We start from the raw sequence: 24,803 nt of genomic DNA, 5'->3' as shown, positions 1-24,803 counted from the left end.
CCTCAAAAGAAGATTTAGTTTTAAGGTAGAGGAGGCAGATTTGCCTTTTGAATGGAAAGATGTGATAAAAGCACAGGATTGGATATTAAAATTCACTAATGGCTTTTGCCTAATCTGTGGCCTGGAGGAAGCAATTAATCCCTTTTGAATCAGCCCAGGCAGTGCTGCAGCAGCAGCCACCATCCCTGGGAAGGTGCTGCAGTCAGGCTCCTCCAGAGGTGGCTCAGCCATGGCCCAGATCACATCCTTGCCCTGGAGCAGCCTGCAGAGCCCCATTAACTTCCCAGGGAATTTTTCCTTAAGGTAAAGATGCATCTGTCCCACAGGGATTGAATTTATTGCCTTCCCACTTTGGAACTGTTACGACTCAAATTATTTTTTGACTGATGCTTGGTTCTTGTGAAGAGAAGATATTATTAGGTTGTTTTTTCCTAACGTGGGCATTTTGAGGCTGTGACTGAAAAGAGTTTTTGCTGAAATGACTTTGTGGGGTCAGTGTTCAGTGGACCTTGGGTGTTACAAAGTCTGTTTTCTACCTTGCAACTCAGCAGGTTGAGCTGAGAGCAGCCTGGTCTAGTGAAGGTGCCCTGCACATGGCAGGGCACTGCAGCAGGATGGGCTGAAGGTCTCTCCCCAGCCCAGCCAGGCTGTCCCTGCTTCTCTGAGTGCCCTTGAGCCACAGCAGAGGCAGCAGCACCCAAAGGAGCACTGAGGTCAAGCAGGGCCTCCAGGGGTGTCCCTCTGGCACCTCCTGTCCCCTCTGAGCACAAATATCTCCTGGGAGGAGGATCTGAGCCAGGGGAGCAGGACATGGCAGTTCTGCCCTGCTGGCAGCAGCTCCTGGCAGCTCTGGCTCTGAGCTGGGGCTTGCTGGGCACAAACTGCCCCAGCAGCTGCTCCAGGCTGGGCAGGGCAGCTCTGGGGGGATTCTCACAGGGTGCCCTGGTGCTGGGGGGATTCTCACAGGGTGGCCCTGGTGCTGGGGGGATTCTCACAGGCTGCCCCTGGTGCTGGGGGGATTCTCACAGAGTGCCCTGGTGCTGGGGGGATTCTCACAGGGTGCCCCTGGTGCTGGGGGGATTCTCACAGGCTGCCCCTGGTGCTGGGGGGATTCTCACAGGCTGCCCCTGGTGCTGGGGGGATTCTCACAGAGTGCCCCTGGTGCTGGGGGGATTCTCACAGGCTGCCCCTGGTGCTGGGGGATTCTCACAGGCTGCCCCTGGTGCTGGGGGGATTCTCACAGAGTGCCCCTGGTGCTGGGGGGATTCTCACAGGGTGCCCCTGGTGCTGGGGGAATTCTCACAGGGTGCCCCTGGTGCTGGGGGGATTCTCACAGGGTGCCCTTGGTGCAGGGCAGCTCTCCCTGGTGCAGGGCACTGCTGGGGGGATTCTCACAGGCTGCCCCTGGCACTGGGGGGATTCTCACAGGCTGCCCCTGGTGCTGGGCAGTTCTGGGGGGATTCTCACAGGGTGCCCTGGTGCTGGGGGGATTCTCACAGAGTGCCCTGGTGCTGGGGGGATTCTCACAGGCTGCCCCTGGTGCAGGGGGGAATCTCACAGGCTGCCCCTGGCACTGGGGGGATTCTCACAGGGTGCCCTGGTGCTGGGGGGATTCTCACAGGCTGCCCCTGGTGCTGGGGGGATTCTCACAGGCTGCCCCTGGCACTGGGGGGATTCTCACAGGGTGCCCCTGGTGCTGGGGGGATTCTCACAGAGTGCCCTGGTGCTGGGGGGATTCTCACAGGCTGCCCCTGGCACTGGGGGGATTCTCACAGGCTGCCCCTGGCACTGGGGGGATTCTCACAGGCTGCCCCTGGTGCAGGGCATTGCTGGGGGGATTCTGACAGGGCTCTGCTGTGTGCTCTGCAGGAGCCTGGGCTGCACTGTGGTGGAGATGCTGACAGAGAAGCCCCCCTGGGCAGAGTACGAGGCCATGGCTGCCATCTTCAAGATCGCCACGCAGCCCACGAACCCGCAGCTGCCCTCGCACATCTCGGAGCACGGCCGGGACTTCCTCAGGCTCATCTTTGTGGAGGCCAGGCACAGACCCTCTGCTGAGGAGCTGCTCAGACACCACTTTGCACAGCTCCAGTACTGACTGACCTCCCTGGGGCTGGCCCTGCCCTGGCTGGTGTGACTGCAGCTGCCCCTCGTGCTGCTGCCTCTCCACAGGGCAGCTCTGCCAGTCCTGGGGCAGCTCTGCCAGTCCTGGGGCAGCTCTGCCAGTCCTGGGGCAGCTCTGCCAGTCCTGGGGCAGCTCTGCCAGGTCTGGGCTTGGGGCAGCTCTGCCAAGGGCCTGAGGCAGCTCTGCCAGTCCTGGGGCAGCTCTGCCAGTCCTGGGGCAGCTCTGCCAAGGGCCTGGGGCAGCTCTGCCAGTCCTGGGGCAGCTCTGCCAGGTCTGGGCTTGGGGCAGCTCTGCCAGTCCTGGGCTCTGGGGCAGCTCTGCCAAGGGCCTGAGGCAGCTCTGCCAGTCCTGGGGCAGCTCTGCCAGGCCTGGGGCAGCTCTGCCAGTCCTGGGCTCTGCTCTGCCAGGTCTGGGGCAGCTCTGCCAGGTCTGGGGCAGCTCTGCCAGTCCTGGGCTCTGCTCTGCCAGTCCTGGGCTCTGCTCTGTGCCTGATCCCTGTTTCCTGGCTGATGCTCATGCTGCTGTCCAAGCACAGCTCTGTGTTTGCCTCCCCAGGCTGCCCCTGCATGGGTGAGTTCTCTGCAGGAGTGGGAGCCTGACAAGTGTCTTCACTGCCTGAGCACAGGAGACACCTGCAGCCAAGAGGGAGCTGGGAGAGCTCCCCCTCAGCACAACAGGAAGGTGCAGCAGCCTCCAGAGCAGCTCTGCCTGTGGCAGCCCCTGGTTCTCCCCTCCTGGGGCTCCAGAGGTGTCTCCAGTCCCTGGATCCAGCAGAAGGCCATGGAGCATGCACTCACTATGGATGGGGTATTTTTCTTCTTGAGTATTCAGCATCTGAAGGTGTTCAGAAAATATTGATTCAAAAGTATGTGAATAGTGTTATTTTAATTGGCCCCATGGATTTGGGGCTGGGGGTGAGGAAGGTGCTTCCAGCCAAATGTCAGGATAATCAGACAGGTCTCTGCAGAGTGCAGCCACCCCAGGGCCTGAGGGAAGGGCTCTGCCAGTGCTGGTGGGAAATCCAGAGCTGATTCCCAAGGTTTGATCTGTCCCAGCACGAGGACAATGCTGGTTTGTGCCATTCCAAACACATCTGTGCTCCTGCTTCTTCTGGGGCTGCTGGGTCCAAACAAAACCCCCTGGAAGGGAATTCAGTGGAATTTGGCTTCCTCCTGCCTCTGTCTCCTTGTCTGGTAACATTTTACCATCCTTTTAACCAAAGAGTCCATCTGGTGCCCAGGAATTCCCTTCAGAGTTTCTTTGAGCACATGGCCTAGTGGAAAATTGAGGATTTCTTGGGGAGAATTACCTGGACACTCATTCTTGCTGGAATGGAGCTCAGCCCTTTGCTGGGAGCTGTTAAATTACAGGTGTGCAAGGGATCATTTCAGAGTTCCATAAAAATGTTATGGCCTGACTTAAATAAGCTTTTGTAGGAATCAAATCAAACAGGGAACCTGAGAAAACTTTTCAAATGCTAGCAAATATCTGAAATTACCTGGAGATTCCCCATGCAGGTACCTGCAAAACTTATCTAAGTGATGTTGCACTTGGAAGATACCACAAGTTGGAGAACTGAGGTCCTGAAATCTTCTGTGCTGATTTGGGCACTAATAATCTTTATTTCATTCATGAAAGACCAGCAGTTTTTAAGTGCTGGGTATTCATGGAGTGATTATAAGTTATCTCTGAGAAATGAAACTAAGAAAAGCAAATGTTAATTAACTAAAATAATGCTTTATAGGGCAACATTGAAGGTGTTCTGCTCTTAAATTGGAAACCATATTAAGGTTCCATACACCTCCACTCTTCTCCCCCATAGAAAATTGAAAATTGCTTCATAATGCAGCAAAATTAAGTTTTTAAGTGAATACTAATAGCAGGATAAGGCAAGTTTTAATGAAACCAAGCTCCTTCAACACATGAAAAAAACTGTGTTGAATTGCAAGAGGAAAAATAGAACCCTAAAAGCCCCAACCAACCAGAAGTCCTGAAAAGCTTTAACAATACAAAATGGTTTTTCTGTGCCAAACCCAGAGCAAAGTGTGGCAAATAAAAGCTGGGGGTGTTTCTTTTTCAGGCTCCAAGGATGCACTGTCCCACTTAGGGGCACTTAGGGGATCCCTTTCATGAAACCCTTGTTGCATAATTTATTTCACTGTAGTGGGAGCTCTTGATTGATGTTTCCCCAGCAGGAGCTGCTCAGAGTGGGAGCCCCTCCAGCCTTGCCGTGTACCAAAGATTGGAGTTTTCCTGCAGTGCCCAGGGCCAGGAGCACGGTGCCATCTGCTGTCCCTCTGTCCCTGCTCCCCCTCACCAAACCCACACCTCCTGCCAGGGCTTTCCTCTTGCTGCCCCACCTGTGAGGAAACTGCAGAACTTCTGCAAAGGGCCTCAATCCTCAGGAGCTGCTGTGGTTTTTACCTCACCCCTGTCACAGGAGGAGCTTCCAGAGCAGAGCAGGAGCCCCCAGGGGTGTCCCCTGTGCTGGCTGTGCCCCCTGTGTGCAGAACCTGCTCTGCAGATCCCTCTGTGCAGATCCCCCTGTACAGAACCCTCTGTACAGAACACTGTCTGCAAAACCCTCTGTGCAAAAAACTATACAGATCCCTGTGTGCAAAACCCTCTGTACAGAACACTGTCTGCAAAACCCTCTGTGCAAAACCCTCTGTGCAAAAAACTCTATACAGATCCCTGTGTGCAGAACCCTCTGTACAGAACCCTCTGTACAGAACACTGTGTGCAAAACCCTCTGTGCAAAAAACCCTCTGTATAGAACACTGTCTGCAAAACCCTCTGTGCAAAAAACTCTGTGCAAAACCTCCTGTGCAGAACCCCTGTACAGAACTTTCTGTGCAGAACTCTCTGTACAGAACCCACTGTACAGAAAACTCTGTGCAGAACCCCCTGTACAGAATCCCCTGTGCAGAAAACTGTGCAAAACCCTCTGTACAGAACCCTCTGTGCAAAAAACTTTGTGCACAACCTCCTGTGCAGAACCCCCTGTATAGAACCCACTGTGCAGAAAACTCTGTACAGAACCCTCTGTGCAAAACCTCCTGTTCAGAACCCTGTGTGCAGAAAACTCTCTGTGCAAAACCCTCTGTACAGAACCCTCTGTGCAGAAAACTGTACAGAACCCTCTGGGCAAAACCCTCTGTGCAGAAAACCCTCTGTACAGAAATCTCTGTACAGAACCCTCTGTGCAGAACCTCCTGTGCTGGATCTGTCCCCCCTGTACAGAACCCTCTGTGCTGGTTCTGTCCCCTCTTTGCAGAATCCCCCTTTTGCAGAATCCCCCTTTTCAGAGCCCTGTGTGCCCCAGGCTGTGCTGGGAGCCACCAGCCCTTGGACAGTGACAGAACACGGGGCTGGCTCTGGGGCACAGGAACAAGCCAAAGCATTACCTGGATGTTTGGAGATGCACTTTTCTGAATGTAGTTTATATCGCTCTTTTTTAGCTCTTTTTACATCATGTAAACGGTGATGCCTCATATTTTTTTTTTTAATTTATATCGTAAAAGATCATATTTGGTGATTTTTATATATATCGACTGTTATGGGGTGGGGGGGGGGGAGGTGGGGAAAGAAATTTGACGCCTTTATGAATTTAAAAAAGAAAAAAAGCAGCTGGTTTTGCAGAGAATTTGCTGATGGTTTATAATTAGTAGAGCCGAGCCAAAATGCCTCTTTGTTTCTTCACAGCCCTCTGGATTATGGAGAAGGAGAATCTCCATCCCTGAGTCCACTGCTGCCATCAATAACTTGGGGCTGGTGTGGATTCCACGGGCTTTTAACAGCCCTGGCAGCAAAAGAGTTTCAAGTGGACAGAAATGTAATTATACCTCAGAATTGGATTCTATCTGGCCTCTTATCCTGGCAGACTAGGGAAAAAATGGGAATAAACTCATTTAGGGGAGAGTGGAGAAGGAGTGCCAGGCTCTTGTGTCAGTTCCAGATGTCAGGTTGGATTTCCTGCTGTTCCTCCCAGGGAGGGATGGATGGGGAATGTTGAGCATTGGGATCCCTGCTGGGAGGTGCTGCAGAAATGGAGAATATTCTGTTTGATAAAGAATTCCTCAGCAGATTCCCAGTGTCCTGAAATGGTTAAAACTAATCAGAAAAATGCCCAAGATTCCCCTTGGAGAAGGGCTTGGGGGAGTTTGGGTGTGCCTGAGGCAGTGAGGAAACAAAGTTGTGATATTTTGGTCTTGGTGTGACGATTCTGTGCATTCCAGGTTATTTGCTTGTTCTCCAGAAAAACCCACCTTTGCCCATTCTAGTGGCAATTGGGTTGCATCAATTTGGATGGGATTTTTGGGGTAAGTTTATTTTTTTCCTAATTTGGAATAATATTCCAGAGGACTTGAAGCTGCTCTGAGGAGTTCCCGTTGGCACCTGTTACTGACTGACCAGGGGTGGGTGTGCCAGGAGCAGTTCAGAAAGGAAGGAAGGGTTTTGTTATCACCATAAAAGATGCAGAGCAGGGAGGAAGAGCTTTAACCTGGATTGTGCAGAAGACCTTGACCCAGTAGTCTCTATTTACCGACCGGGGGCTTGCAGTGCAAAGCCAGGCCAATGTATCATTTTATTTACAATAAAATTATCATTTATATGAAAGCTTCTTTTGGTGACTGTCCTTTTAAAAAGCAAAACTTTGGAGAAGGAAAGCCACTGCTTTTCAGACAAGTGGAAGATACCATGAGCTGCCTTCAGGTCTTGCATTGACTGCAACAGTTACCCAGAATGGGTAACCACATCTCCAAATACTTTCAGGAGTTTTATTTTTTTTTCAGCTTGCTGTTCTAGGAGCAAACAGAAATAGTGCTGCTATAAAATTCATCTGTTCTCCTTACTGAAAAGCAGTTTTTTTTCCTGTTCATGCAGCTTCTCTCCTCAGTGTCATTGTCACTTAGTGTTTGGTGCCACTGTCCCTCCACCCCAGGATGGGGCTTTTCCCAGGATGTAGCTGCTGTCAGTGAAGCACTGGAATATTTGTCAGTGTGAAATGTGAACAGGTCAGAAGAGGGGCTTGGCCAGTGATGGAACAGGAGCAGCTTCCCAAAGCTGATGCCTTCTCACTTTGCTTCCAGTTCACAGCTCAGCCTTGTCTGGTGTTTCCTCCTGGACACCCTGTCACCCCTCTCAAGAAAGCAGCTCCACAGAAATTCTGCTTTCCATAAACACAGGGTTATTCCCAACTGGAATCTTGCCCCAGACAGAAGATCCTGAGCTGCAGGGACCCACAGGGAGCATCCAGCCCTGCACTGCAGGAATCCCTCCCGTGGGGGCTGAGCAGGGGCTGGAGAGGGAACCACTCTGAGCCTTGAGGGGAGAAATGATCAGCCTGAAACTCTGGCTGAACACAAAAAAAATGCAGCAAAGACCCTCAATTGTATTTCTGGCAGTTTGTGCTACGTGTGTTCTATGGCCCAGGGCAAGGGGACTTAGGGTACATTTCCTCTCTAAATCCACTTCTGAAGCAAATAAAATACAAAAATCTCTACAGGGTTGGCTGTGCTACTCCTGTGGCTCTTTATTTTGGGGTAATAAAGTGTGAGCCAGGATCTAACAGTGCTCAGGTGTGGGTGTTGCACTGGCCCAGGAAAGGCTGGGACAATCCCCCCTGCCTGGGGCTCTGCAGCTCACCCAGAGCTGCACACCTGCATGCTGTGCATGGATGTGGATTTGCAGTCATTCTGAATTCTCCAGCCTTAAAATCCTGGTGGTTTCATCCTTCCCTACCCCCTTAGAACCACGTGGGATTGTTGAAACTGGTCCTGCAGCGAGGCCAGGAGGGGCAGGAAGCAGAACTGAGGGCTCTGCTTTCATTTTCGGAGCCTTCTGGAGGGGAAAGGGGCCCCAAACCTGCAGCACCACGGGCAGGGCTGCTCAGGAGGGGCTTTTTTGGGGTGCAAATCTGGCACTGCCCTGCTGGGGACAGGCACAGCCCTTGGTGAGGCTGAAACCCCCGTGAGAGCTTTGCCAGGGTCTGTGTGCACAGTGCCTGTGCTGGGTGGGTGTCCCCAGGCCAAGGTCAGGTGTCAGTGAGACTGTGAGACATGCCCAGAGTGACACCCCCAGTGTCACACCCCCACGGTGACACCCCCAGTGTCACACCCCCACTGTGCCATCCCCACTGTGTCACACCCCCACACTGACACCCCCAGTGTGACACCCCCAGTGTCACACCCCCACTGTGACACCCCCAGTGTCACATCCCCCCAGTGCCACCCCCAGTGTCACACCCCCACTGTGCCATCCCCACTGTCACACCCCCACTGTCACATCCCCACAGTGACATACCCCCAGTGTCACACCCCCACGGTGGCAGCCCCACAGTGACACCCCCTGTGTCACATCCCCTCTGTGCCATCCCCACTGTGACATACCTCCAGTGTCACATCCCCCCCCGTGACACCCCCACAGTGACACCCCCACTGTCACATCCCCACTGTGCCATCCCCTGTGTCACACCCCCACACTGACACCCCCAGTGTCACATCCCCACTGTGCCACCCCCAGTGTCACACCCCCAGTGTCACACCCCCACACTGACACCCCCACTGTGCCACCCCCAGTGTCACACCCCCACAGTGACACCCCCCACAGTGACACCCCCACAGTGACACCCCCAGTGTCACATCCCCACACTGACACCCCCAGTGTCACATCCCCACACTGACACCCCCAGTGTCACCCCCCCCGCCCACCCCCTGCCCAGCCCCACAGAGCACAGCACAGCAGGGGGTGCCTGGCAAACCTTGTATTACAAAAATAAAGGAGGGCGGGTGAAGGTGCCGCGAGGCTGCAGCGCAGAACGTACCAGAAGGCAAATATAAAAAAGAGACACTGTCAAACAGGGCAACATCCTCCAGCTGAGCCATCCCAGCTGAGCTGAGCTGATGCAAAGCAAGGACCCTCGTCCTGCAGAGCCCCAGCAAACAGGGGCTGGGGCTGGGTAAGCCCCGGGTGAGGCTTTTCTTTCCCAGGCTCACAGGGGCAGTGGCTTCTGCTCTGGTCTCACTGGCAGGGAGGGTTTGGGGCTGGGGGCTGCAGCCTGGTCACCTCTGCCCTGTCCTGGGTCTGCAGGACCCCTCTGGGCTCCCCCCAGCGAGGGGGGCTCTGCCCCTGCCCTGCCCCAGGTCCTGCTTTCCATCAGCTCAGCCAGGCCCGGCTCAGCTGGGCCCCTCAGGCCGACTTGGTTCCACTCTCCACCTCCTTGTGCACCCACAGCTCCTTGTGCTGCCGCCGCCCAAACCCCTCGTCGTAGTTTCCTTTGCTCTTGAAGAGCTGCTGGAAGTGGGGCTTGCAGTAGAACTCGCCGTGGAGAGCGGCGTAGCTGCCCAGGCTGGGGAGAGAGGGCAGGGTCAGCCTGAGGGGGACAGGGGAAGGTGCAGGGGGGACCTGGGGGCAGCAGGGGAGGGATGGGGGTGCTGTGAGTGGGGATGGGGGTCCCCAGGGAGCTCAGCCTGGGCTCTGTGTGCTCCAGCAGGAGGCTCTGGCTCAGCTGTTCTCAACCTCTCCCTCCAGACCAGGAGGGATTTAGCTGAGGCTTGGGCCCAGGTGTGCAGTGATGGGTGGGCTGGGGGTCTTGCTGGCCAGGTGAGGGGGGGGCACTGTTTGGGAGGGTGTCAGCAGAGCTGCAGGGACACCTGTCCCCCCCAGGGGTTCGGCCCAGCTCACCTGAGCTTGGTGTGGCAGTGCTTGCAGCAGAAGCAGGAGTTGTGGAACACGAATTTATCGGCCACCAGGCGCTCCATGGGGTACACGGTTTTCTGGCAGGCAGTGCAGATCTCCTTCACCTGTGCCTTCAGGCTGAAGGACTGGCCAGGGGCAGAGCAGAGGGGGGCAGAGGATGAGGAGGGGGTTTGGGACCCCCTGGGCCCCTCCAGTGCCCTCACTCACCAGAGCACTGGGAGCAGGGAGCAGCCCCATCTCCCTCACCCTCCCTGGGCCCCTCCACTGCTGCTGGGCTGGGCTGGAGCCCAAGGCCAGCCTGGGGCACAGGGAGGTGTCCCTGCCATGGCAGGGGTGCCTCTGGGTGGACTTTAAGGTCCCCTCCAACCCAGGCCATTCTGTGGTAGAACAAACAAAGGTACCTTGGAGCGCTGCACTGTGCTGCCTCCTGAGCTGTTCTTGGCCTCCTGAAAAGGGAAGGAAAAGCAAAATGAGAGCTGGGACAAGCCCCTGCCAGGGCCTCCCTGTGACCTGCACCTGTAACCCATCACCTGTGGCTCTGCACCACACAGCAGCTCTGCCCCATCCCCTGGGGCAGGAAAATGAGCTGGAGGTGCCCAAGGGTCCCTGGTGGGGTCAGGGGACAGTGCCAGTTCCCCTGGGCACAGCGTGCTCCAGAGGGATCCAGGGGCACTCACACCCCAGCTAAGTGACCAGTGGGGCTGCCTCATCCCCTCACCCCCTGTCCCCAAGGGAGGGGCAGTGTGACCCCAGGATGTCACCCAGCATGTCCCTGCTGTCCCTGTCCTTGCTCTGGCTGCAGTTTTGGCTCTGCCCTCGCTGATCCCACCCCTGTTCCTCGTCCTTCCCCACGGGTTCTGCTCTGTGTTTCTGGCAGCAGTTTGTCCAAGAGAGGCACAGGAAACCCTCCCCTGGCCCAGCTGCCTCCTCAGACGTTTCCCAGCTGCTCTCCCTGCCTGAGGTCAGGGATGTGATTTTCCTCTCCCGAAGCCAAAGTCAGCAGCAGGACAGGGGCAGCAGGAGGCTCTGTGTAAAACCAGTTGCATCCCTTGGCACTGGCAGCACAGCCACAGGTGCTGTCCTGGGTTTAGGGCTGAGTTTGCAGTTTGCAGGCTCAGCTGGGCTGGGCTGAGGAAGGCTCAGCTCTCTGGGCTCGGACACATCCGTTCCCAAAGCTGCAGCATCCCCCCCTGGCCCCCTCCCCTTCCACATCTGATCCATCTTCCCTGGGGAAGGGCTGTATCCTGTCCCAGCAGGAGATGTTCTTGAACCTTTCTGTTTTTCCATCTCCAATCTCTCCAGGCCCGAGCTGCTCGAAGGCTCTCCCTCAGTTGTGCTCACAGAAAGCCATGGAAACACAAACAAACAGAGCAGCTCAGGGTGAGCCTCTCCGTGCTCAGGAACAGAACCTTGTGCTGGAACAGCCCTGCTGTGCCCCTGATCACCCCAAGTGCCAGCTCAGGAGCAGCTGCTGAGCCCAGAGCCCCCCAAACCCCACAGGAACCACAGAAGAGCACACACATGGGCTGGGGATGGGCTGGCTGCCCCCGGGGCCTGGAACATGGCTCCTGTCCCTGCTCTGGTGCTGATCCTGAGCCTGACGTCTGCAGCTCGATGTTCTCTGGGCAGGGTCTGAGGCTGAGCTCTTGCAGCACCTGGAAAGGAAATGTCATCAGGGCTGGTTTCACCAGGCAGCCCCAGAGCTGCTGTGTGCTCAGAGCAGCCCTGAGATGGAGGGACACGAACTGGGCAGGACTGGGAGCCCTGGAGCCTCTGCACACCTGCACTGTGCTGCTTTTGCTCCAGACCAGGCAGTCAGGGGGGCACAGGCAGCAGCCCCTGTTCACTGTGCAGCCCCTGAAGGGCTGGTGCTGCTGCAGGAGGGGATGTGATTCTGGTCTAATTTTAGCCCAGAAAAGTCTCGCTGGTCACAGCTCAGCAGAGCAAGGGATGGGGATTTTGCCTGCTTGGGGAGCCCGTGTCACCCCTGGGCTGAGCCTGGGACCAGCACAGGAAACAACCACCAGCACTGCAAATCACCCCTTTTGGTAAAAAAAAAACCAGCTAGAAAGGCACTGACAGCTCCTCGAGGGGTTTTCCCCACCACACTTTACCTTCAAACAGCTGTGAAAGATGAGTCCTGTTTGAACAGACAGACAGAGCTGTGGGGAGGGGGAAGGGATGGAAAACCAGCAGCTCCCCCTGCCTGGGGCAGCTTTCCTGCCCTGCTGAACCCCTTGGCCCAGACTGACACCCCAAAATCCTTCCTGCTGCCCGAGGCCGGGATGGGCAGAGCCCCCAGAATTCAGGGCTGCTCCAGGGCTCGGGTGCCTCTGAAAATGTTCCCCAGCCCCGGCTGAGCCCGAGCCCCGCTCGCGAAACCATTTCCCGTCTCTCTGCGGTTTGCTTGTTATTTCCTGCCCTCCGAGCCGAGCCCAGCATCTGCTGGGGCCAGGGCAAAGACCAGCAAAACCCATTCCCTGGGACAGGACAGAGCAGGACCTTCCCTCTGTCTGCGGGGTCTGTCTGTCCTGCAGCCCAGCACAGACCCCGCAGGACAGGAGGGACCCACAGGACCCAGTGTCTGTCCCTGCCCCACACCCCCATCTCAACTCTCCCCTTTTCAGCCTCACCCCAGCCTCTGTTACAAATACTCGTCCTCTCCCAGTTTCCCTCCCCTCGCAGCTCGTCCTCCTCCCCTTCCCCACCACCTTCTGCCCCTCAGCTCTCCCAGACCCTCCACCAGCCCCTCCAGCCCTTCTCCAGCTGCTCTGCTGGAGGCTGAGATGGGATCTTGGGATGATCTTTAAGGTCCCTGCAACCCAAACCTCTCAGGGGGTCTCTGATAAGCACACAATCACTCCCACCTACTCTTTTTTACCCTTTCCCTCCAGTTCCAGCCCCTTCTCCACCCTGGCTGATGTTTTCCAGCTGCCCCCTCCTCTCCCATGCCCATCCCTCCCTGCAGCCCCTCTCACCAGAGCCTGGGAGCAGCTCCAGGCACAGCAGCAGCAGAGCTGAGCTCCTTCCTGCCGAGGGCCAGGAGGCAAATCTCAAAGGGGAAGGGTGTGCTGAGTGTGATAAGGGAACCAGAGCAGCTGCAGGAGGGGTTCTGGAGGCTCCTGGCTCTGCCATTGCTCTGCCCAGGAGCAGGGCTGGGGGCTGCAGCCCCAGGCAGCCCCCCAGGCCCATGGGGACGTGCCTGAGGACGCTGCCACACTGACCCACAAACCCCTCATGGGGACAGGGGACAGCTGGGGGCTCATCTCAACCTGCTCCTGAGGGATCACATCTCCCACAGCCAGGATGGGTGCAGGGTCCCTCTGCAGAGGGGCCACCAGGGCTGATCCAGCTGATCCAGGGCTCATCCAGCCTGGTCCAGTCCTGATCCAGCCAACCCCAGTGGTCCCCAGCCCATCCCAGTGCCCCCAGCCCATCCCAGTGGCCCCCAGCCTGGTCCAGGGAAGGAGCAGGACTGGAGGGGGAGAGGCCCCTCTCTGCCATCTGGTTCCCATTACAGCCTGGAAGGGTTTGTTTGCTGCAGGGATCACTGCTCCCCTGCAGGAACCTTTCCTTCAGCGTGGGGGATCCTCCTCTCCATCCCAGAGCATCCCCAGAGCACAGGGAGACACCCCAGAGGCTGCCAGGGCTCCCCAGGAAGGGAACCAGGGCTGGGGTGGGGCTGTGGGGTGGATGTCCCTGTGCAGGATCAGTGGAACCCACACCCAGCACAGCCCTGACCCTCCAGCCACCATCCCTGGGGCAGCAGCTGCCAGGGCCAGTCCCTGAGCCTGGCATCACCCACCTGCCAGGGCTCCATTCCTGCCCTCCTGGGCTCCCACAGCTGCCCCACACCTTGGAACAAGGCTGGTGCAAACCCAGAAGGGCCAGGGATGGAGCCCAGGGACCACAGCTCCTGCTCCAGGCCTGGAATCCTAAATTCAGCCCCAGCTCTTGTGTGGCTTTGAGCCACTGGAGCACTCTGGTACTGGGACCCAGGGCAGGCTCAGGGTGGAAAACCTCAGGGCAGAATTCAGACATTCCTGGGGACAGCCTGACCCTGCCTCACCCCCTTCCACCTTGCCCTAATCCCCTTTGCCATCCCTGTCCTGCCTCCTGAAGGGCTGCAGTGGGCAGGAAATCTGCTCTGCAGTGCTGAGGGATGCTGACAGGGCTGCCTTTGTCAGGGCAACAATGGGGGACCCACAGGAGAGAGGGGAGAGCCCCTGCCCCCTGTCCCTGCCCTCTGCCACCTTCAGCCTGCCTCCCCTGGGAGCACCAGGGGCCAGGGCTGCTGCTGCCCCTGCTCTCAGGATAGGGGGATGTGCTGGGGCTCACCTGCTTCCCAAACCAGGAGCTGAGGCACTGCTCCTGCCTCAGTGGGACTCACAAAGAGCAGCCACACTCAGGAGAGCAGATCCCCTTCACCTGTTCTCACACCTGTGGATCTCTGTTGCCAGGGGTGGAGCTGGTCTGGCACCTCCAGCCTCAGAGATCTCAGACCTTGGTGTTGTGGCACAAACCTCCAGCACCCCTGAAGAGCCTGATGTGGCCTTACACCCCTCCTTGCAGAAGAATCCAAGTGTCTTTCTTCCATTTTGCTCTCTTTTCCCCGTCTCCACCTAAAATAATCCTTTCCTTGGGGCTCTATCACGAGGCCCTGTTGTTTCAGAAGTCATTTATCATATCCAAGGCAGACACTGAGCCAGGGTGACATGATCTGTGCTAAAACCACCCAGCTTTTCATTCTGTTTCCCAACAGCTTGTCTGTGATTACTCTTCCAGAACCTGTTCTAGGAACCAACCTCTCCTTGTACTCCAATTAATGGGGCTGTAATTGCCTGTAATTTCCTCCTTCCTCTAACACCAGCTCTCAGTGTTCCCTTGGCTGATTTCCTCTGGTGGAACATCTCCAGTTACTCACCAGACCCTGCACTGGCATTTCCCATGCTGGAGTCCCCATCCCTTGGGGACAGGGGTCAGTGCTGGGGATGGGTGGGCACTGTGACCTCAGAGAGCTTCTCCAACCCCAAGGATTCTGATTCCATGGAGTGAGCCCATCTCCTGAGCCCCAAGAGACCCCACAAAAAGCTTTTGCTGTTTCATCACCTGCAGATGCAGCAAGAGCATGAGTGAGTCCAGCTCCAAGCACTCCAAACCCCTTTCCATGGTCCCTGCCCCCACACAAGCCCTGCAAAAGCTGCTCTTTGCTGCCCAAATGCAGAGTGTATAGGAAGACAACATGGCCAAAATCATATTGGGAGTTAAATCTCTCCACATATCATTCTTTTTGAGCTGCCCTGGCTATTTTCAGCCTTAACCCCTATCCTCCCTTTTAGGATCCAAGGTGCCTCAGAGCCCAGCACAGGATCAGGTTCTCTGAAATCCACAGGATTGATGAGTGTGCAGGGAAAAGAACCCCTGGGGAGGCTCATCAGAGGATGCTGAGGCTTCTTGTCACTGAAAAGCCCAAGCTGGACATATGGAGAGGGTTATGGGCACACCACAGGAGTGAGAAATGTCCAAAGTGTGCTTAACATTGATATTGCAATAATCCTTTTGTCCAGATTTAATGTTTTCCATCCCAGGGCTTTTGCTAAGAGCGAGGTAAGTGCAACCCCCCAGATGGGAGATAAAAATGCCTTAACTGGGAAGGGAAAACAGACACATCTTGGGGGACATGGCAGCCTGGCAGAACCTGCAAGAGCTGAGGGTGGGAGAAAAGGAAAACCCCTCAACCCTCCAGGAGCAGAGGGGCAGCTGAAGACTCCCAGGAGTTGCCCACTGAAGGAAACCAGAAGAGAAATTCCCTTCCCTAGTGAGAAGTCTCATGGGATTTCTGCTGACCAAAAAAATCTCAGGATCCTGTTTTTGAGCTGTACAAGAGTGAAAATGCATCCAGCCACTTCATCAAGCCCAAGAGGTTGGTTCTGACAGCTCCTCACCTTGGAAATAGAAATTTGCCTCTTGCAGGGCTCCCATTTAAAAAGAACATTAACCCTGGGGCCGTTTCAGACTAAGCTTGGTCGATTGCCCTGCAATTATTTTGTAATCTACATTAATAATGCTGCAGATGTGCTACTCCTGGCCCCAAACACACGACAGCTCAGCTGAGGCACCAGATGTCTTCCCTGTGAGAGCCCTCACACGACGTCTTTGGTGGACAAAGCCCAATTTTCTAGGCTGGATTATCAGGTTTTTTCAAAACTGATACCCACACCATGAAAAAAATCAGCAGAAAATGGATCATAAATATGATCAACAAGGTATCTTAGCTTGTTTGAAGCGATCCAAGGGGATTAGACAGATCAGACTGGCTCAAAACACAGTAGTTACAGCACCAGACTGGGACTCGGGAGACCTGGGCTCGATTCCTAAATCTGCTGCTAATTTTGCGTGGCAGGGGATAAATAATTCCATTTTTTCAGTTCCTTTTTCTCGCCCTCCCCAGGATGAAAACAGAGCTGCTCTCCTTTGTGGAGCCCTGGGAGATCCCTGGCTGTTGAGGGTTGTGTTAGAGCACAGGGCGTTTGTGTTGCTGTTAAAAATCGCAGTCATGCAACAGCCTCCCTAGGGAAGTGATGAAAACCTGTCGCTGGAAAGGTTTAAACGCAGGAGGAGACTCGGCACCGGGAATCGGTGGCACTGACCGAGGGGGATGAGGGAGCCGGGATCTAACAGGTTTTTCTTCCATCTCTGCTCTTTCCGATCAGCTTAATAAAATGGATCTGGTCTGTCCCGCCGCCCCCCGCATGTGCCGCAGCGCACAACAAAGAGGGAATCACAACCCGAGCGGGGAGGGGGAGCCCCAAATGCGCCCCCAAACACGCGCCCCCCGCGCAGACCGAGCCAGCACGGGCCCGCTCGCCCCACGGCTACAGAACCGGCTGCGGGGCTCCCTGCAGCCCCCTCCGACCCCCAGACCTGCCAGCCCCCCTCCGACCCCCAGACCTGCCAGCCCCGGCCGAGCCCCTCCCGGGGATGAGCCCCGGTCTGCGGGGCGGCTGCTGCCCAGCGCTGCCCTTCCCGGGGCTCTTCCCGAGCGTTCCCCGCTGCTCTCCATCCCTTCTCCTCCATCTCTTCTCCTCCATCCTGCATCTCCCGCAGCCCAGCGCGGTCGAGGACCCGTCCGTCCATCCATCCATCCCGGCCGGGGCTCTCCCGTCCATCCATCCATCCATCCATCCATCCATCCATCCATCCATCCGTCCGTCCGTCCATCCATCCATCCATCCGTCCCCGCCGGGCTCTCCCGTCCATCCATCCATCCGTCAATCCATCCATCCGTCCCCGCCGGGCTCTCCCGTCCATCCATCCATCCGTCAATCCATCCATCCATCCCCGCCGGGCTCTCCCGTCCATCCCCCGCTCCCGCTTTGTCTCGCAGCCGCCAGCGGAGCTCACCGCGAGCCGAGCCGAGGGTCCGCAGGCGGGGCGGGGCCGTACCCGGGGCTGTGCCCGGTTCCGTGCCCGGTGCCCGGTTCCGGGGCTCGGTGCCCGGTTCGGTGCTCGGTTCCCGGTGCCGCCGCAGAGGCCGCGGCCGCGCAGCGGAGCCGCTTCCTGCGCTCGCCCCGCGGCTCCGGGCGCTTTTATCGCGGGGCCGCAGCCGCGATTGGCTCTCGCTGCCGAGCCGGCTCCAGCCGCTCTCTCCTTTGTGTGCGCCCAACCTCTCACCCCAAACCTTCCCCGCTCCGCCGGCTCAGCCTCCCCGCCCGCAGCGACCCCGCCGCTCTCCGGCACGGGGGCGATTACCCCGCTAATTAGCTCCTCCAGCCCCTCTCCCACGATTGGCTTCGCCCCAAGCTTTGGACGCGGCCTTGGGCTCTCTCCGCTCACCCACTCCGGGAAGGGATCCTGCAGCATCCCAAAGGATCCATCTCTCCAGCAAAAGCCGAATTTCCCACACAGGCGCCTCAACTCACTGTTTGCATAGGAAGGATCGTGTCGGGCAGCAGCAGGGGAGGATTCCGGTGCTCTCCGCTCCTCACCCTGCAGACGGGCTGGAAGTGCAGGTTTATTCCCGGAGAGCTGAGGAGCCGAGCACTGCCCGAGCAGGGACCCATGGGCCCAGCAAAAACTGCCTGGACTATAAAGGCAGCTTCCCCCGCTGTTTGGAGGGCTGGGATTTCCCCAGGAACAGAGCAAAACATCAAAAATAAATATGAATATTAATAGTTAAAAGCTGGAGGTGGTTTCACAGCAGCCAAGGAAGCTGGAGTGCCATGAGCCAGGAGGGAGGCAGCAGTAACCTGTAGCTCTGAGCACTTTACCTTAAGCTCCCAAAGCCCTCCATGAGCCATAAATGGAGGAAAATATACAATGGAGTGATTGGAGTATCTTTGAAAAGGATGATGCAGGCACAGATATTCTTGTTTGACTCCTGAACACAGTGTGGTGCCACTGGAAGAGCCAAATGCTGGCTGGGGGTGGCCTAAAACCTGAGCCCAGCTGCAGAGCCAGGTGTTCTGTGTGCAGTTTGCCTGTAATTCCCTGTACAAAAATCACGACTGAGAAATTCACGGGAGTGTTTACTGGACAAGGGACGGCAATGATGTGATTTACCACTGTCACCCTGAGATGCCCAAAGAGCACCTGTGCTGAACACTCGCTGCCACCGAGCTCAAATAGAGCAGGAATTGCACTCTAGGTGTGAGCCAGGGCGGGACAGCCACACAGCAGAGGGCAGAGCTGGGCTCCAGCAGGGCAGGGGGACGGAGCATCCAGAGCCGAGAACGGGGGATGGAGGCTCGGGAACCGGGACCGGGACCGGGACCGGGACCGGGACCGCCCGGGGCGCTGTGCCCGCCGCGCCCGCAGGGGGCGCTGCCCGCGCCCGCCGCGCCGGGGCCGCTCCGCCCAGCGCCGCCGCATCGCTGGCCGGCGTGATGGCGGAGGAGAGCGGGGTCTGCAGCTTCGTGTTCAAGAAGCGGGTCCGGGCCGCGGGCAGCGGCCGGCGGAAACGGCCCGGCAGCGACCAGGAGCGCGGTGAGGGCCGGGGACACCCGGGCGGCGCGGGGAGCCGGGCCGGGGAGGGGCTGGTGCCGCCCGCAGCGCTGCTCGGCCCGTGTGTGCGGCTGAGGGCGCGGAGGAGCCCTGCAGCCGTGTCACAGGGAATCTGGGTGTCAGGGGAAGGTTCTTCCCCTGGTCGGACACTGGACAGGCTCCCGGGGAATGGCCGCGGCCCCGAGGCTGCCCGAGCTGCCGGGGCGGGATGCTCGGCTGTCCCGGGCTGTCCCGGGCCGGGGCCGTGCCGCTCAGGCCGCGCCTTCCCCGCAGAGAGCAGCGCGGAGGAGGAGGGCAGCACCGTGGTGCGGAAGGAGCGGCGGCGGGACGCCCCCAACCCCATGATCCAGAAGGTAAGGAAGCTCCGAGCGAGCTGCTCCGCCCGGGGGCTGCGCTGCCAGCCGGGCTCAGCGGGACAGCGCTGCAGGCTGTGCTCTGCAACCGGGACAGAGCTGCAGGCTGTGCTCCGCAACCGGGACAGCGCTGCAGGCTGTGCTCTGCAACCGGGACAGAGCTGCAGGCTGTGCTTCCCAACCGGGACAGCGCTGCAGGCTGTGCTCTGCAACCGGGACAGCGCTGCAGGCTGTGCTCCCCAGCTGGAACAGCGCTGCAGGCTGTGCTCCCAGCCCGGGACAGAGCTGCAGGCTGTGCTCCCAGCCCGGGACAGAGCTGCAGGCTGTGCTCTGCAACCGGGACAGCGCTGCAGGCTGTGCTCTGCAACCGGGACAGCGCTGCAGGCTGTGCTCCCCAGCTGGAACAGCGCTGCAGGCTGCGCTCCCAGCCCGGGACAGAGCTGCAGGCTGTGCTCCCAGCCCGGGACAGAGCTGCAGGCTGTGCTCTGCAACTGGGACAGAGCTGCAGGCTGCGCTCCCAGCCCGGGACAGAGCTGCAGGCTGTGCTCTGCAACCGGGACAGAGCTGCAGGCTGTGCTCCCCAGCCCGGGACAGAGCTGCAGGCTGTGCTCCCAGCCCGGGACAGAGCTGCAGGCTGCTCTCCCAGCCCTGCTGTCCCACCCCAGACCAGGCGCTGCGCCAGGGAGAGGCCGGAGTACACGCCCAGCAGCAGCGAGGATGAGGATCCTGCCAGGGAAATCGGCGTCACCTACAAATCCACCAGGTCGGCGGTAAGGACGGGCAGCAGGGGCTCGGGTGTCAGCTCAGGAGGGGCAGGGGATCTCACTCCTCACAGACAGAATCTGCCACTCTAAATATAGGATGTTCTTTCTTATTAATGCATCTCCTTGTCCCCTCCTAATAGCCAAGCACCTTGTGCTGGGTTCATTCTCATAGACCCTCCCTCCACGAGAGGCCATTAAATGTTAGAGTTAAAACTCCAGCATGCCACTGGACTTGCCCAACACTGTACAGATTTTTCAGGAGAGGGAGCAGTTGGATCAGGTTTGCTCAGCTGTTGTCTTTGTGTTTTCAGTGTTAAACCATCTTTGGCTGCTCCCAAGGGAGGCAGTGTTTGCTTTTCCCAGCCTTCTGGAGAGAATGGGGAGGGATGGGAGGAGGTGGCAGCTTTGGGACTCCACAAGCTTTTGGCACCTAAGTTGTATTTGTATTTAATTGAAGCTGGCTGTAATTATTCTCTGGTTTCTGTGCAGCTGTTCTCCAAGATGTGATAAAAGTTAGGAATAGGTATCTGTTCAGTCCATTAAAGAGAACTCTAAACCAGATCACTGTGTTGAAATTGAATTTTGGCCACCCTCAGAAGCTCAGTAACATCCTGTGTGTGGGCAGGAATGAGTGAAGTGTTGGACATGGGTGAGCTGAGTGGGGCTTCCAGTTGAGCTGGGGCTGAGTGTGAAGGAGTAAAATAAGTGTTCCCTGACTGCAGGCTAAAATTTGGGTGCAATGGGGAATTAACACCCTGGCTCCTGCACACACTAGGCTGGAGTCTGGTGAATTCTCCCTAGCAAATGCCAAGAGAGAAAGCAGGTGTGTCCAGTTCCTGTTCTGTGACACCCTTCAGGTAGCCAAGGAACTCTGTCTTGTCCAGGTGTTCCCTCCACTCTTGCCACAAGTTGTCCTTGCCTTTCAGAAACCTGTTGGCCCAGAAGACATGGGAGCCACAGCAGTGTATGAGCTGGACACGGAGAAGGAGAAGGATGCCCAGGCCATCTTTGAGCGCAGCCAGAAAATCCAGGAGGTGAGTGAGCCTTGTTCCCTAGGAACTCATGCTGTACAGCAGGAGAGCCTGTGCTTTACTCATCCCCTTCTGCACACCAAGAGGAGCTAGAGTCTTCCCTAGAAGTTTGAGAAGCTGGGAATGTAACCTTTGCAAAGAGGGGAGTTTTGTGGCTTTATTGGCATCTTGGTGTTAAGGAAGGAAGACTGGTGTCAGAGTGGTGACAATTAATCCATGTCATGAAGCTCTCTTGATTCTAAATCATCTCTTCTTGCTTTCCTAGGAGCTGAGAGGAAAGGAAGATGATAAAATTTACCGTGGCATTAACAACTACCAGAAGTATGTGAAGCCCAAGGACACGTCGATGGGAAATGCCTCTTCGGGCATGGTCAGGTGGGTTGGGCTGAGCTCAGGCACCGTCCCCAGGGCAGTGTTGGGGGCTGGAACTCTGCTGTCACTGCCAGGTTCTGCCTGAGCAGTTGGTGCCAGTGGCTCCTGGGCCACTGTGCAGCCAGGCTGAGCTCTGTCCCCTCAGGAAAGGCCCCATCCGTGCTCCGGAGCACCTGCGGGCCACCGTGCGCTGGGACTACCAGCCCGACATCTGCAAGGACTACAAAGAGACCGGCTTCTGCGGCTTCGGGGGTGAGAGCTGCTGCCTGCCTCAGCACCTGGGCTCAGGGCTCCAGCCCAGCTGTCACCCCCTTCTGGGCTGCACAGTTTAGGGAACCTTGTCATTCCTGCCGGCCCAGGGCCTCTCATTAGTGGTTACAGGAGTCCTGGGATGTTCCAGTGACCCTCATTCTTACAGCTGTTGTGTTCACTGAGACCATGTGAGGGAAGGGTTTTCCTGTTCCTGATCCCACTTCCCATGTGCATAACTGCTGGAGCTGTCCCTGTGGCACGGAGAGGATGATCCTCACAGCCTGCCAGCACTGAGGGATCCTGTACTGCTCCAGGAGCTCACTGCTGCCCTGGAGAAGGAGCAATCAGATTTCCCTGCTGGGCAAAGCTCGGGCTGCCCCGGAATGAGGTGTCCTGGTAACACTGCCCTTGCAGCCTGTCTCATTTCCTCTTTCTTTGTGCTGCTCAGACAGCTGCAAGTTCCTGCACGACCGCTCGGACTACAAGCACGGCTGGCAGATCGAGCGGGAGCTGGACGAAGGTCGCTACGGCGTCAATGGTACGGGCAGGGTGGGCTGGGCTGGGCTGAGCTGAGCTGGGCTGGGCTGGGCTGAGCTGGGCTGGGCTGGGCTGGGCTGGGCTGAGATGGGCTAGGCAGGGCTGGGCTGAGATGGGCTGGGCTGGGCTGGGCTGGGCTGGGCAGGGCAGGGCAGGGCTGAGCTGAGCTGGGCTGAGCTGGGCAGGGCTGGGCTGGGCTGGGCTGGGCTGGGCAGGGCAGGGCAGGGCAGGGCTGGGCTGGGCAGGGCAGGGCTGAGATGGGCAGGGCAGAGCTGGGCTGGGCTGGGCTGGGCAGGGCAGGGCTGGGCTGGGCAGGGCAGGGCAGGGCAGGGCAGGGCTGGGCTGGGCTGGGCTGGGCTGGGCTGAGATGGGCAGAGCTGGGCTGAGATGGGCTGGGCAGCTCCTGCTGCAGGAAAAGCTCAGGGCCAGGAGCACTGACAGTGCTGAGCAGAGCTGCTGCTGTCAGCCAGCCCCTGGCTCTGTGAGGGAGAGCACTGCTGTGTGGAGCTGGGGCCATCTGTCCCCAGGAGCTGGGATGGCATTTGTCACTCTGTCCTTAGCTGTGGCCCAAGGCTCATGAGTGCTGCTGTGCCAATGGTCTCTGCTCAGTTGGAACCAGAGCTTGGTGGCAGCTGGTTTGGAAGAAAGTCTGAAAAACAGGAGGGGGCTGGAGGATGTTTCTCTTTATAGCAGTGAGTGGGTGAAGTAGAAGAAGAATTTTCTCCTGAGATGAGCAACAGGCGTGCTGGTTTATTAGCCCTAATTATAGCACAGTCCCACAGTAACACAGTGTGTTACTGACAGCAACACCCAGATGCCAGAGGTCCATTGTTTCCAGCAGAGATTGAATCCCACTGCTGTGCTCTCCCCTTCTTGATTATTTCATGCCCCACACTCAGGCTGTCCTTCCTCTCCACTCTGGTTCACTTTGTCTTCTGCAGATGATGAAAACTACGAGGTGAGCAGTGATGAGGAGGACATGCCTTTCAAATGCTTCATCTGCAGAGGCTCCTTCAAGAACCCCGTGGTCACCAAGTAAGTGGCATGAGGAGCCACATGTGCTGCTGATCCCACTCACAAGTCATTCATTCACTACTGAGGCAAAGACAAACCCAGCCCACAGACTGGGTGGAACCTGCTTCTTGTCTGCCCTGGATTTCAGGTGGGTGGGGGAATCCTGTGTGAGCCAGGGAGTCTCACAGCTGCATCTGGAGCATCCCTGTGGAAGGGATCTCAAGCACTTATTCAAGCATTCTTCAGATTTCTACAGATGCTGCCTCATTATCTCATCTTTCCCTCTTAATCTTGAGCTTTTGTTTTCATGCCATCATTCCTCCTGGACACTGACTGGCAGCTGCAGTGCCTGAGCACAGAAATGTGAGCATGGGGAAGGCAGGAGGTTGAGAACAGCCCTTTCTCACCCTGAACACTGTCCTGCTGGTACCTGTGTCTGGAAGAGCTCACTGGTGGCTCTGTGCTGTCACTGCTCATCAGTGAAGCAATGCTGAAACACCTTCCATGGGGACAGGGAAGCTGTGCCTGCAGCTCCCCTTTGCCTCCCCTGGGACCATGCAGAGTTGTCGGGCTGTGGAAGGGGCTGCCCAGGGAGCTGTAGAGTCCCCAGCCCTGCAGGTGTCCGAGGAGCAGTGGGACGTGGCACTGCTCTGCTTTGGGTGACAAGGTGGTGCTGGCTCAAAGGCTGGACTGGAAGGTGGAGGTCATTTGCAGCCTTGGTGTCCCTGTGAGCAGCCCTCAGTGGCTGCTGGCTGTGGGACACACAGGGGTGTCACTGTCTCTGTCCAGGTGTCGGCACTATTTCTGTGAGAGCTGTGCCCTGCAGCACTACCGCAGATCCCAGCGCTGCTACGTCTGCGACAGGCAAACCAACGGGGTCTTCAACCCTGCCAAAGGTAACAGCACCTGGGGGGCTCCTGGGGAGCTCCTGGCCAGCAGAGGCACCAGCCCCTTCCTGCTGCTGGGCCTGAGCTGCAGCTGACAGTTCTTGGCTGCCAGCAGAGCTCAGTAACGTCAGGAAATATTAAATCATGGAGGCAACATCAGCATCTGTGCTTACCAGGAGAGAGGGGCTGCAGAGGGAAGGGGTTGTGCTGCAGGAGCAGAGGCAGCAGCTTGTGTGGTCAGTAATGCACTGAGGGAACAACTCCAACAGCTGTTGGACTCAGCAAACAGGGCTGGCTCCAAGCTGAGCCTCTGCAGGCAGGGGATTTTTGGTAGCTGCCCTGGTGCTGGGTGCTCCCAGGACGTGGCCCCTTTGGCTCTGGGGTGGGACAGCCCCTGCACCCAGAGCCTCATCAGGGCTCTTGCTGTTTTTCAGAGCTCATGGCAAAATTGGAAAAACACAAAGGGGAGGAAGAGGAGCAGCAGTCAGAGCATGAAGAGGAGCCACAGTAGCAGAACACATTTTGTACATAAGTGAATAAAGTTTTTGTAGCATAAAAAAAGCTCACAGCTGTAGGCAGGGGTTGTGTGTCCAAGAAGCAGCCACATGAACTGTGCCCACCTGTGCTGGACTCAGTCTGTGCTGCCCTGGGGGGACACAAGGCAGGACAGGTAAGAGTCAAGGGCTGAGTGAGCCATCTGCTACTCCCAGAACCCCTGAGTGCAGCTGGGGAAGGAGGGTGAAGGTTCAGTTATTTCCTAATTG

The 24,803-nt window shown here is 57.3% G+C and overlaps 3 protein-coding genes across 4 annotated transcripts in view; 2 read left to right on the top strand and 1 right to left on the bottom strand.

Annotated features, from left to right (window-relative positions):
* The window catches only part of MAP3K3 (mitogen-activated protein kinase kinase kinase 3), a 108,223-nt gene that overhangs the window by 34,750 nt on the left and 48,670 nt on the right, over positions 1–24,803 (top strand). For both annotated transcript variants that reach the window (XM_079327579.1, XM_079327578.1), the window contains one exon: positions 1,870–2,131. In XM_079327579.1, coding sequence (XP_079183705.1) covers positions 1,870–2,098 — 229 coding nt within the window. In that variant the 3' untranslated portion in view covers positions 2,099–2,131. Of the gene's footprint in view, positions 1–1,869; positions 2,132–24,803 lie in introns of those variants that run through there.
* LIMD2 (LIM domain containing 2) lies at positions 9,313–17,510 on the bottom strand. The gene is made up of 5 exons (XM_079327876.1): positions 17,231–17,510; positions 11,348–11,481; positions 10,228–10,272; positions 9,812–9,951; positions 9,313–9,476 (listed from the first exon to the last, which is right to left on the bottom strand). The coding sequence occupies exons 2-5, from the start codon at positions 11,387–11,389 to the stop codon at positions 9,317–9,319; spliced, it is 387 nt and encodes a 128-aa protein (XP_079184002.1). The 5' UTR covers positions 11,390–11,481; positions 17,231–17,510; the 3' UTR covers positions 9,313–9,316.
* LOC306812744 (E3 ubiquitin-protein ligase RNF113A-like) lies at positions 18,660–24,600 on the top strand. The gene is made up of 10 exons (XM_079327604.1): positions 18,660–18,811; positions 19,103–19,182; positions 19,848–19,952; positions 20,873–20,980; positions 21,243–21,352; positions 21,495–21,601; positions 22,050–22,139; positions 23,080–23,173; positions 23,942–24,048; positions 24,474–24,600. The coding sequence occupies exons 1-10, from the start codon at positions 18,712–18,714 to the stop codon at positions 24,548–24,550; spliced, it is 978 nt and encodes a 325-aa protein (XP_079183730.1). The 5' UTR covers positions 18,660–18,711; the 3' UTR covers positions 24,551–24,600.

Source organism: Erithacus rubecula, assembly GCF_903797595.1.
Source record: "Erithacus rubecula genome assembly, chromosome: 27".
In the NCBI taxonomy this organism is placed as follows: Eukaryota; Metazoa; Chordata; class Aves; order Passeriformes; family Muscicapidae; genus Erithacus; species Erithacus rubecula.
Note: the sequence above shows the minus strand (reverse complement) of the source record. Positions and strands in the feature narration are given on the sequence as shown.

Coding starts and splice junctions, on each gene's coding strand:
- LOC306812744 (XM_079327604.1), top strand. CDS start 18,712: ATGGCGGAGGAGAGCGGGGTCTGCAGCTTCGTGTTCAAGAAGCGGGTC. Junction 21,602..22,049: donor CGGCTTCTGCGGCTTCGGGG/GTGAGAGCTGCT, acceptor TGTGCTGCTCAG/ACAGCTGCAAGTTCCTGCAC. Junction 24,049..24,473: donor GGTCTTCAACCCTGCCAAAG/GTAACAGCACCT, acceptor GCTGTTTTTCAG/AGCTCATGGCAAAATTGGAA.
- LIMD2 (XM_079327876.1), bottom strand. CDS start 11,389: ATGTTCCAGGCCCCGGGGGCAGCCAGCCCATCCCCAGCCCAT. Junction 10,273..11,347: donor CCAGCCCATCCCCAGCCCAT/GTGTGTGCTCTT, acceptor TTCCCTTTTCAG/GAGGCCAAGAACAGCTCAGG. Junction 9,952..10,227: donor GCACAGTGCAGCGCTCCAAG/GTACCTTTGTTT, acceptor GCCCCTGGCCAG/TCCTTCAGCCTGAAGGCACA.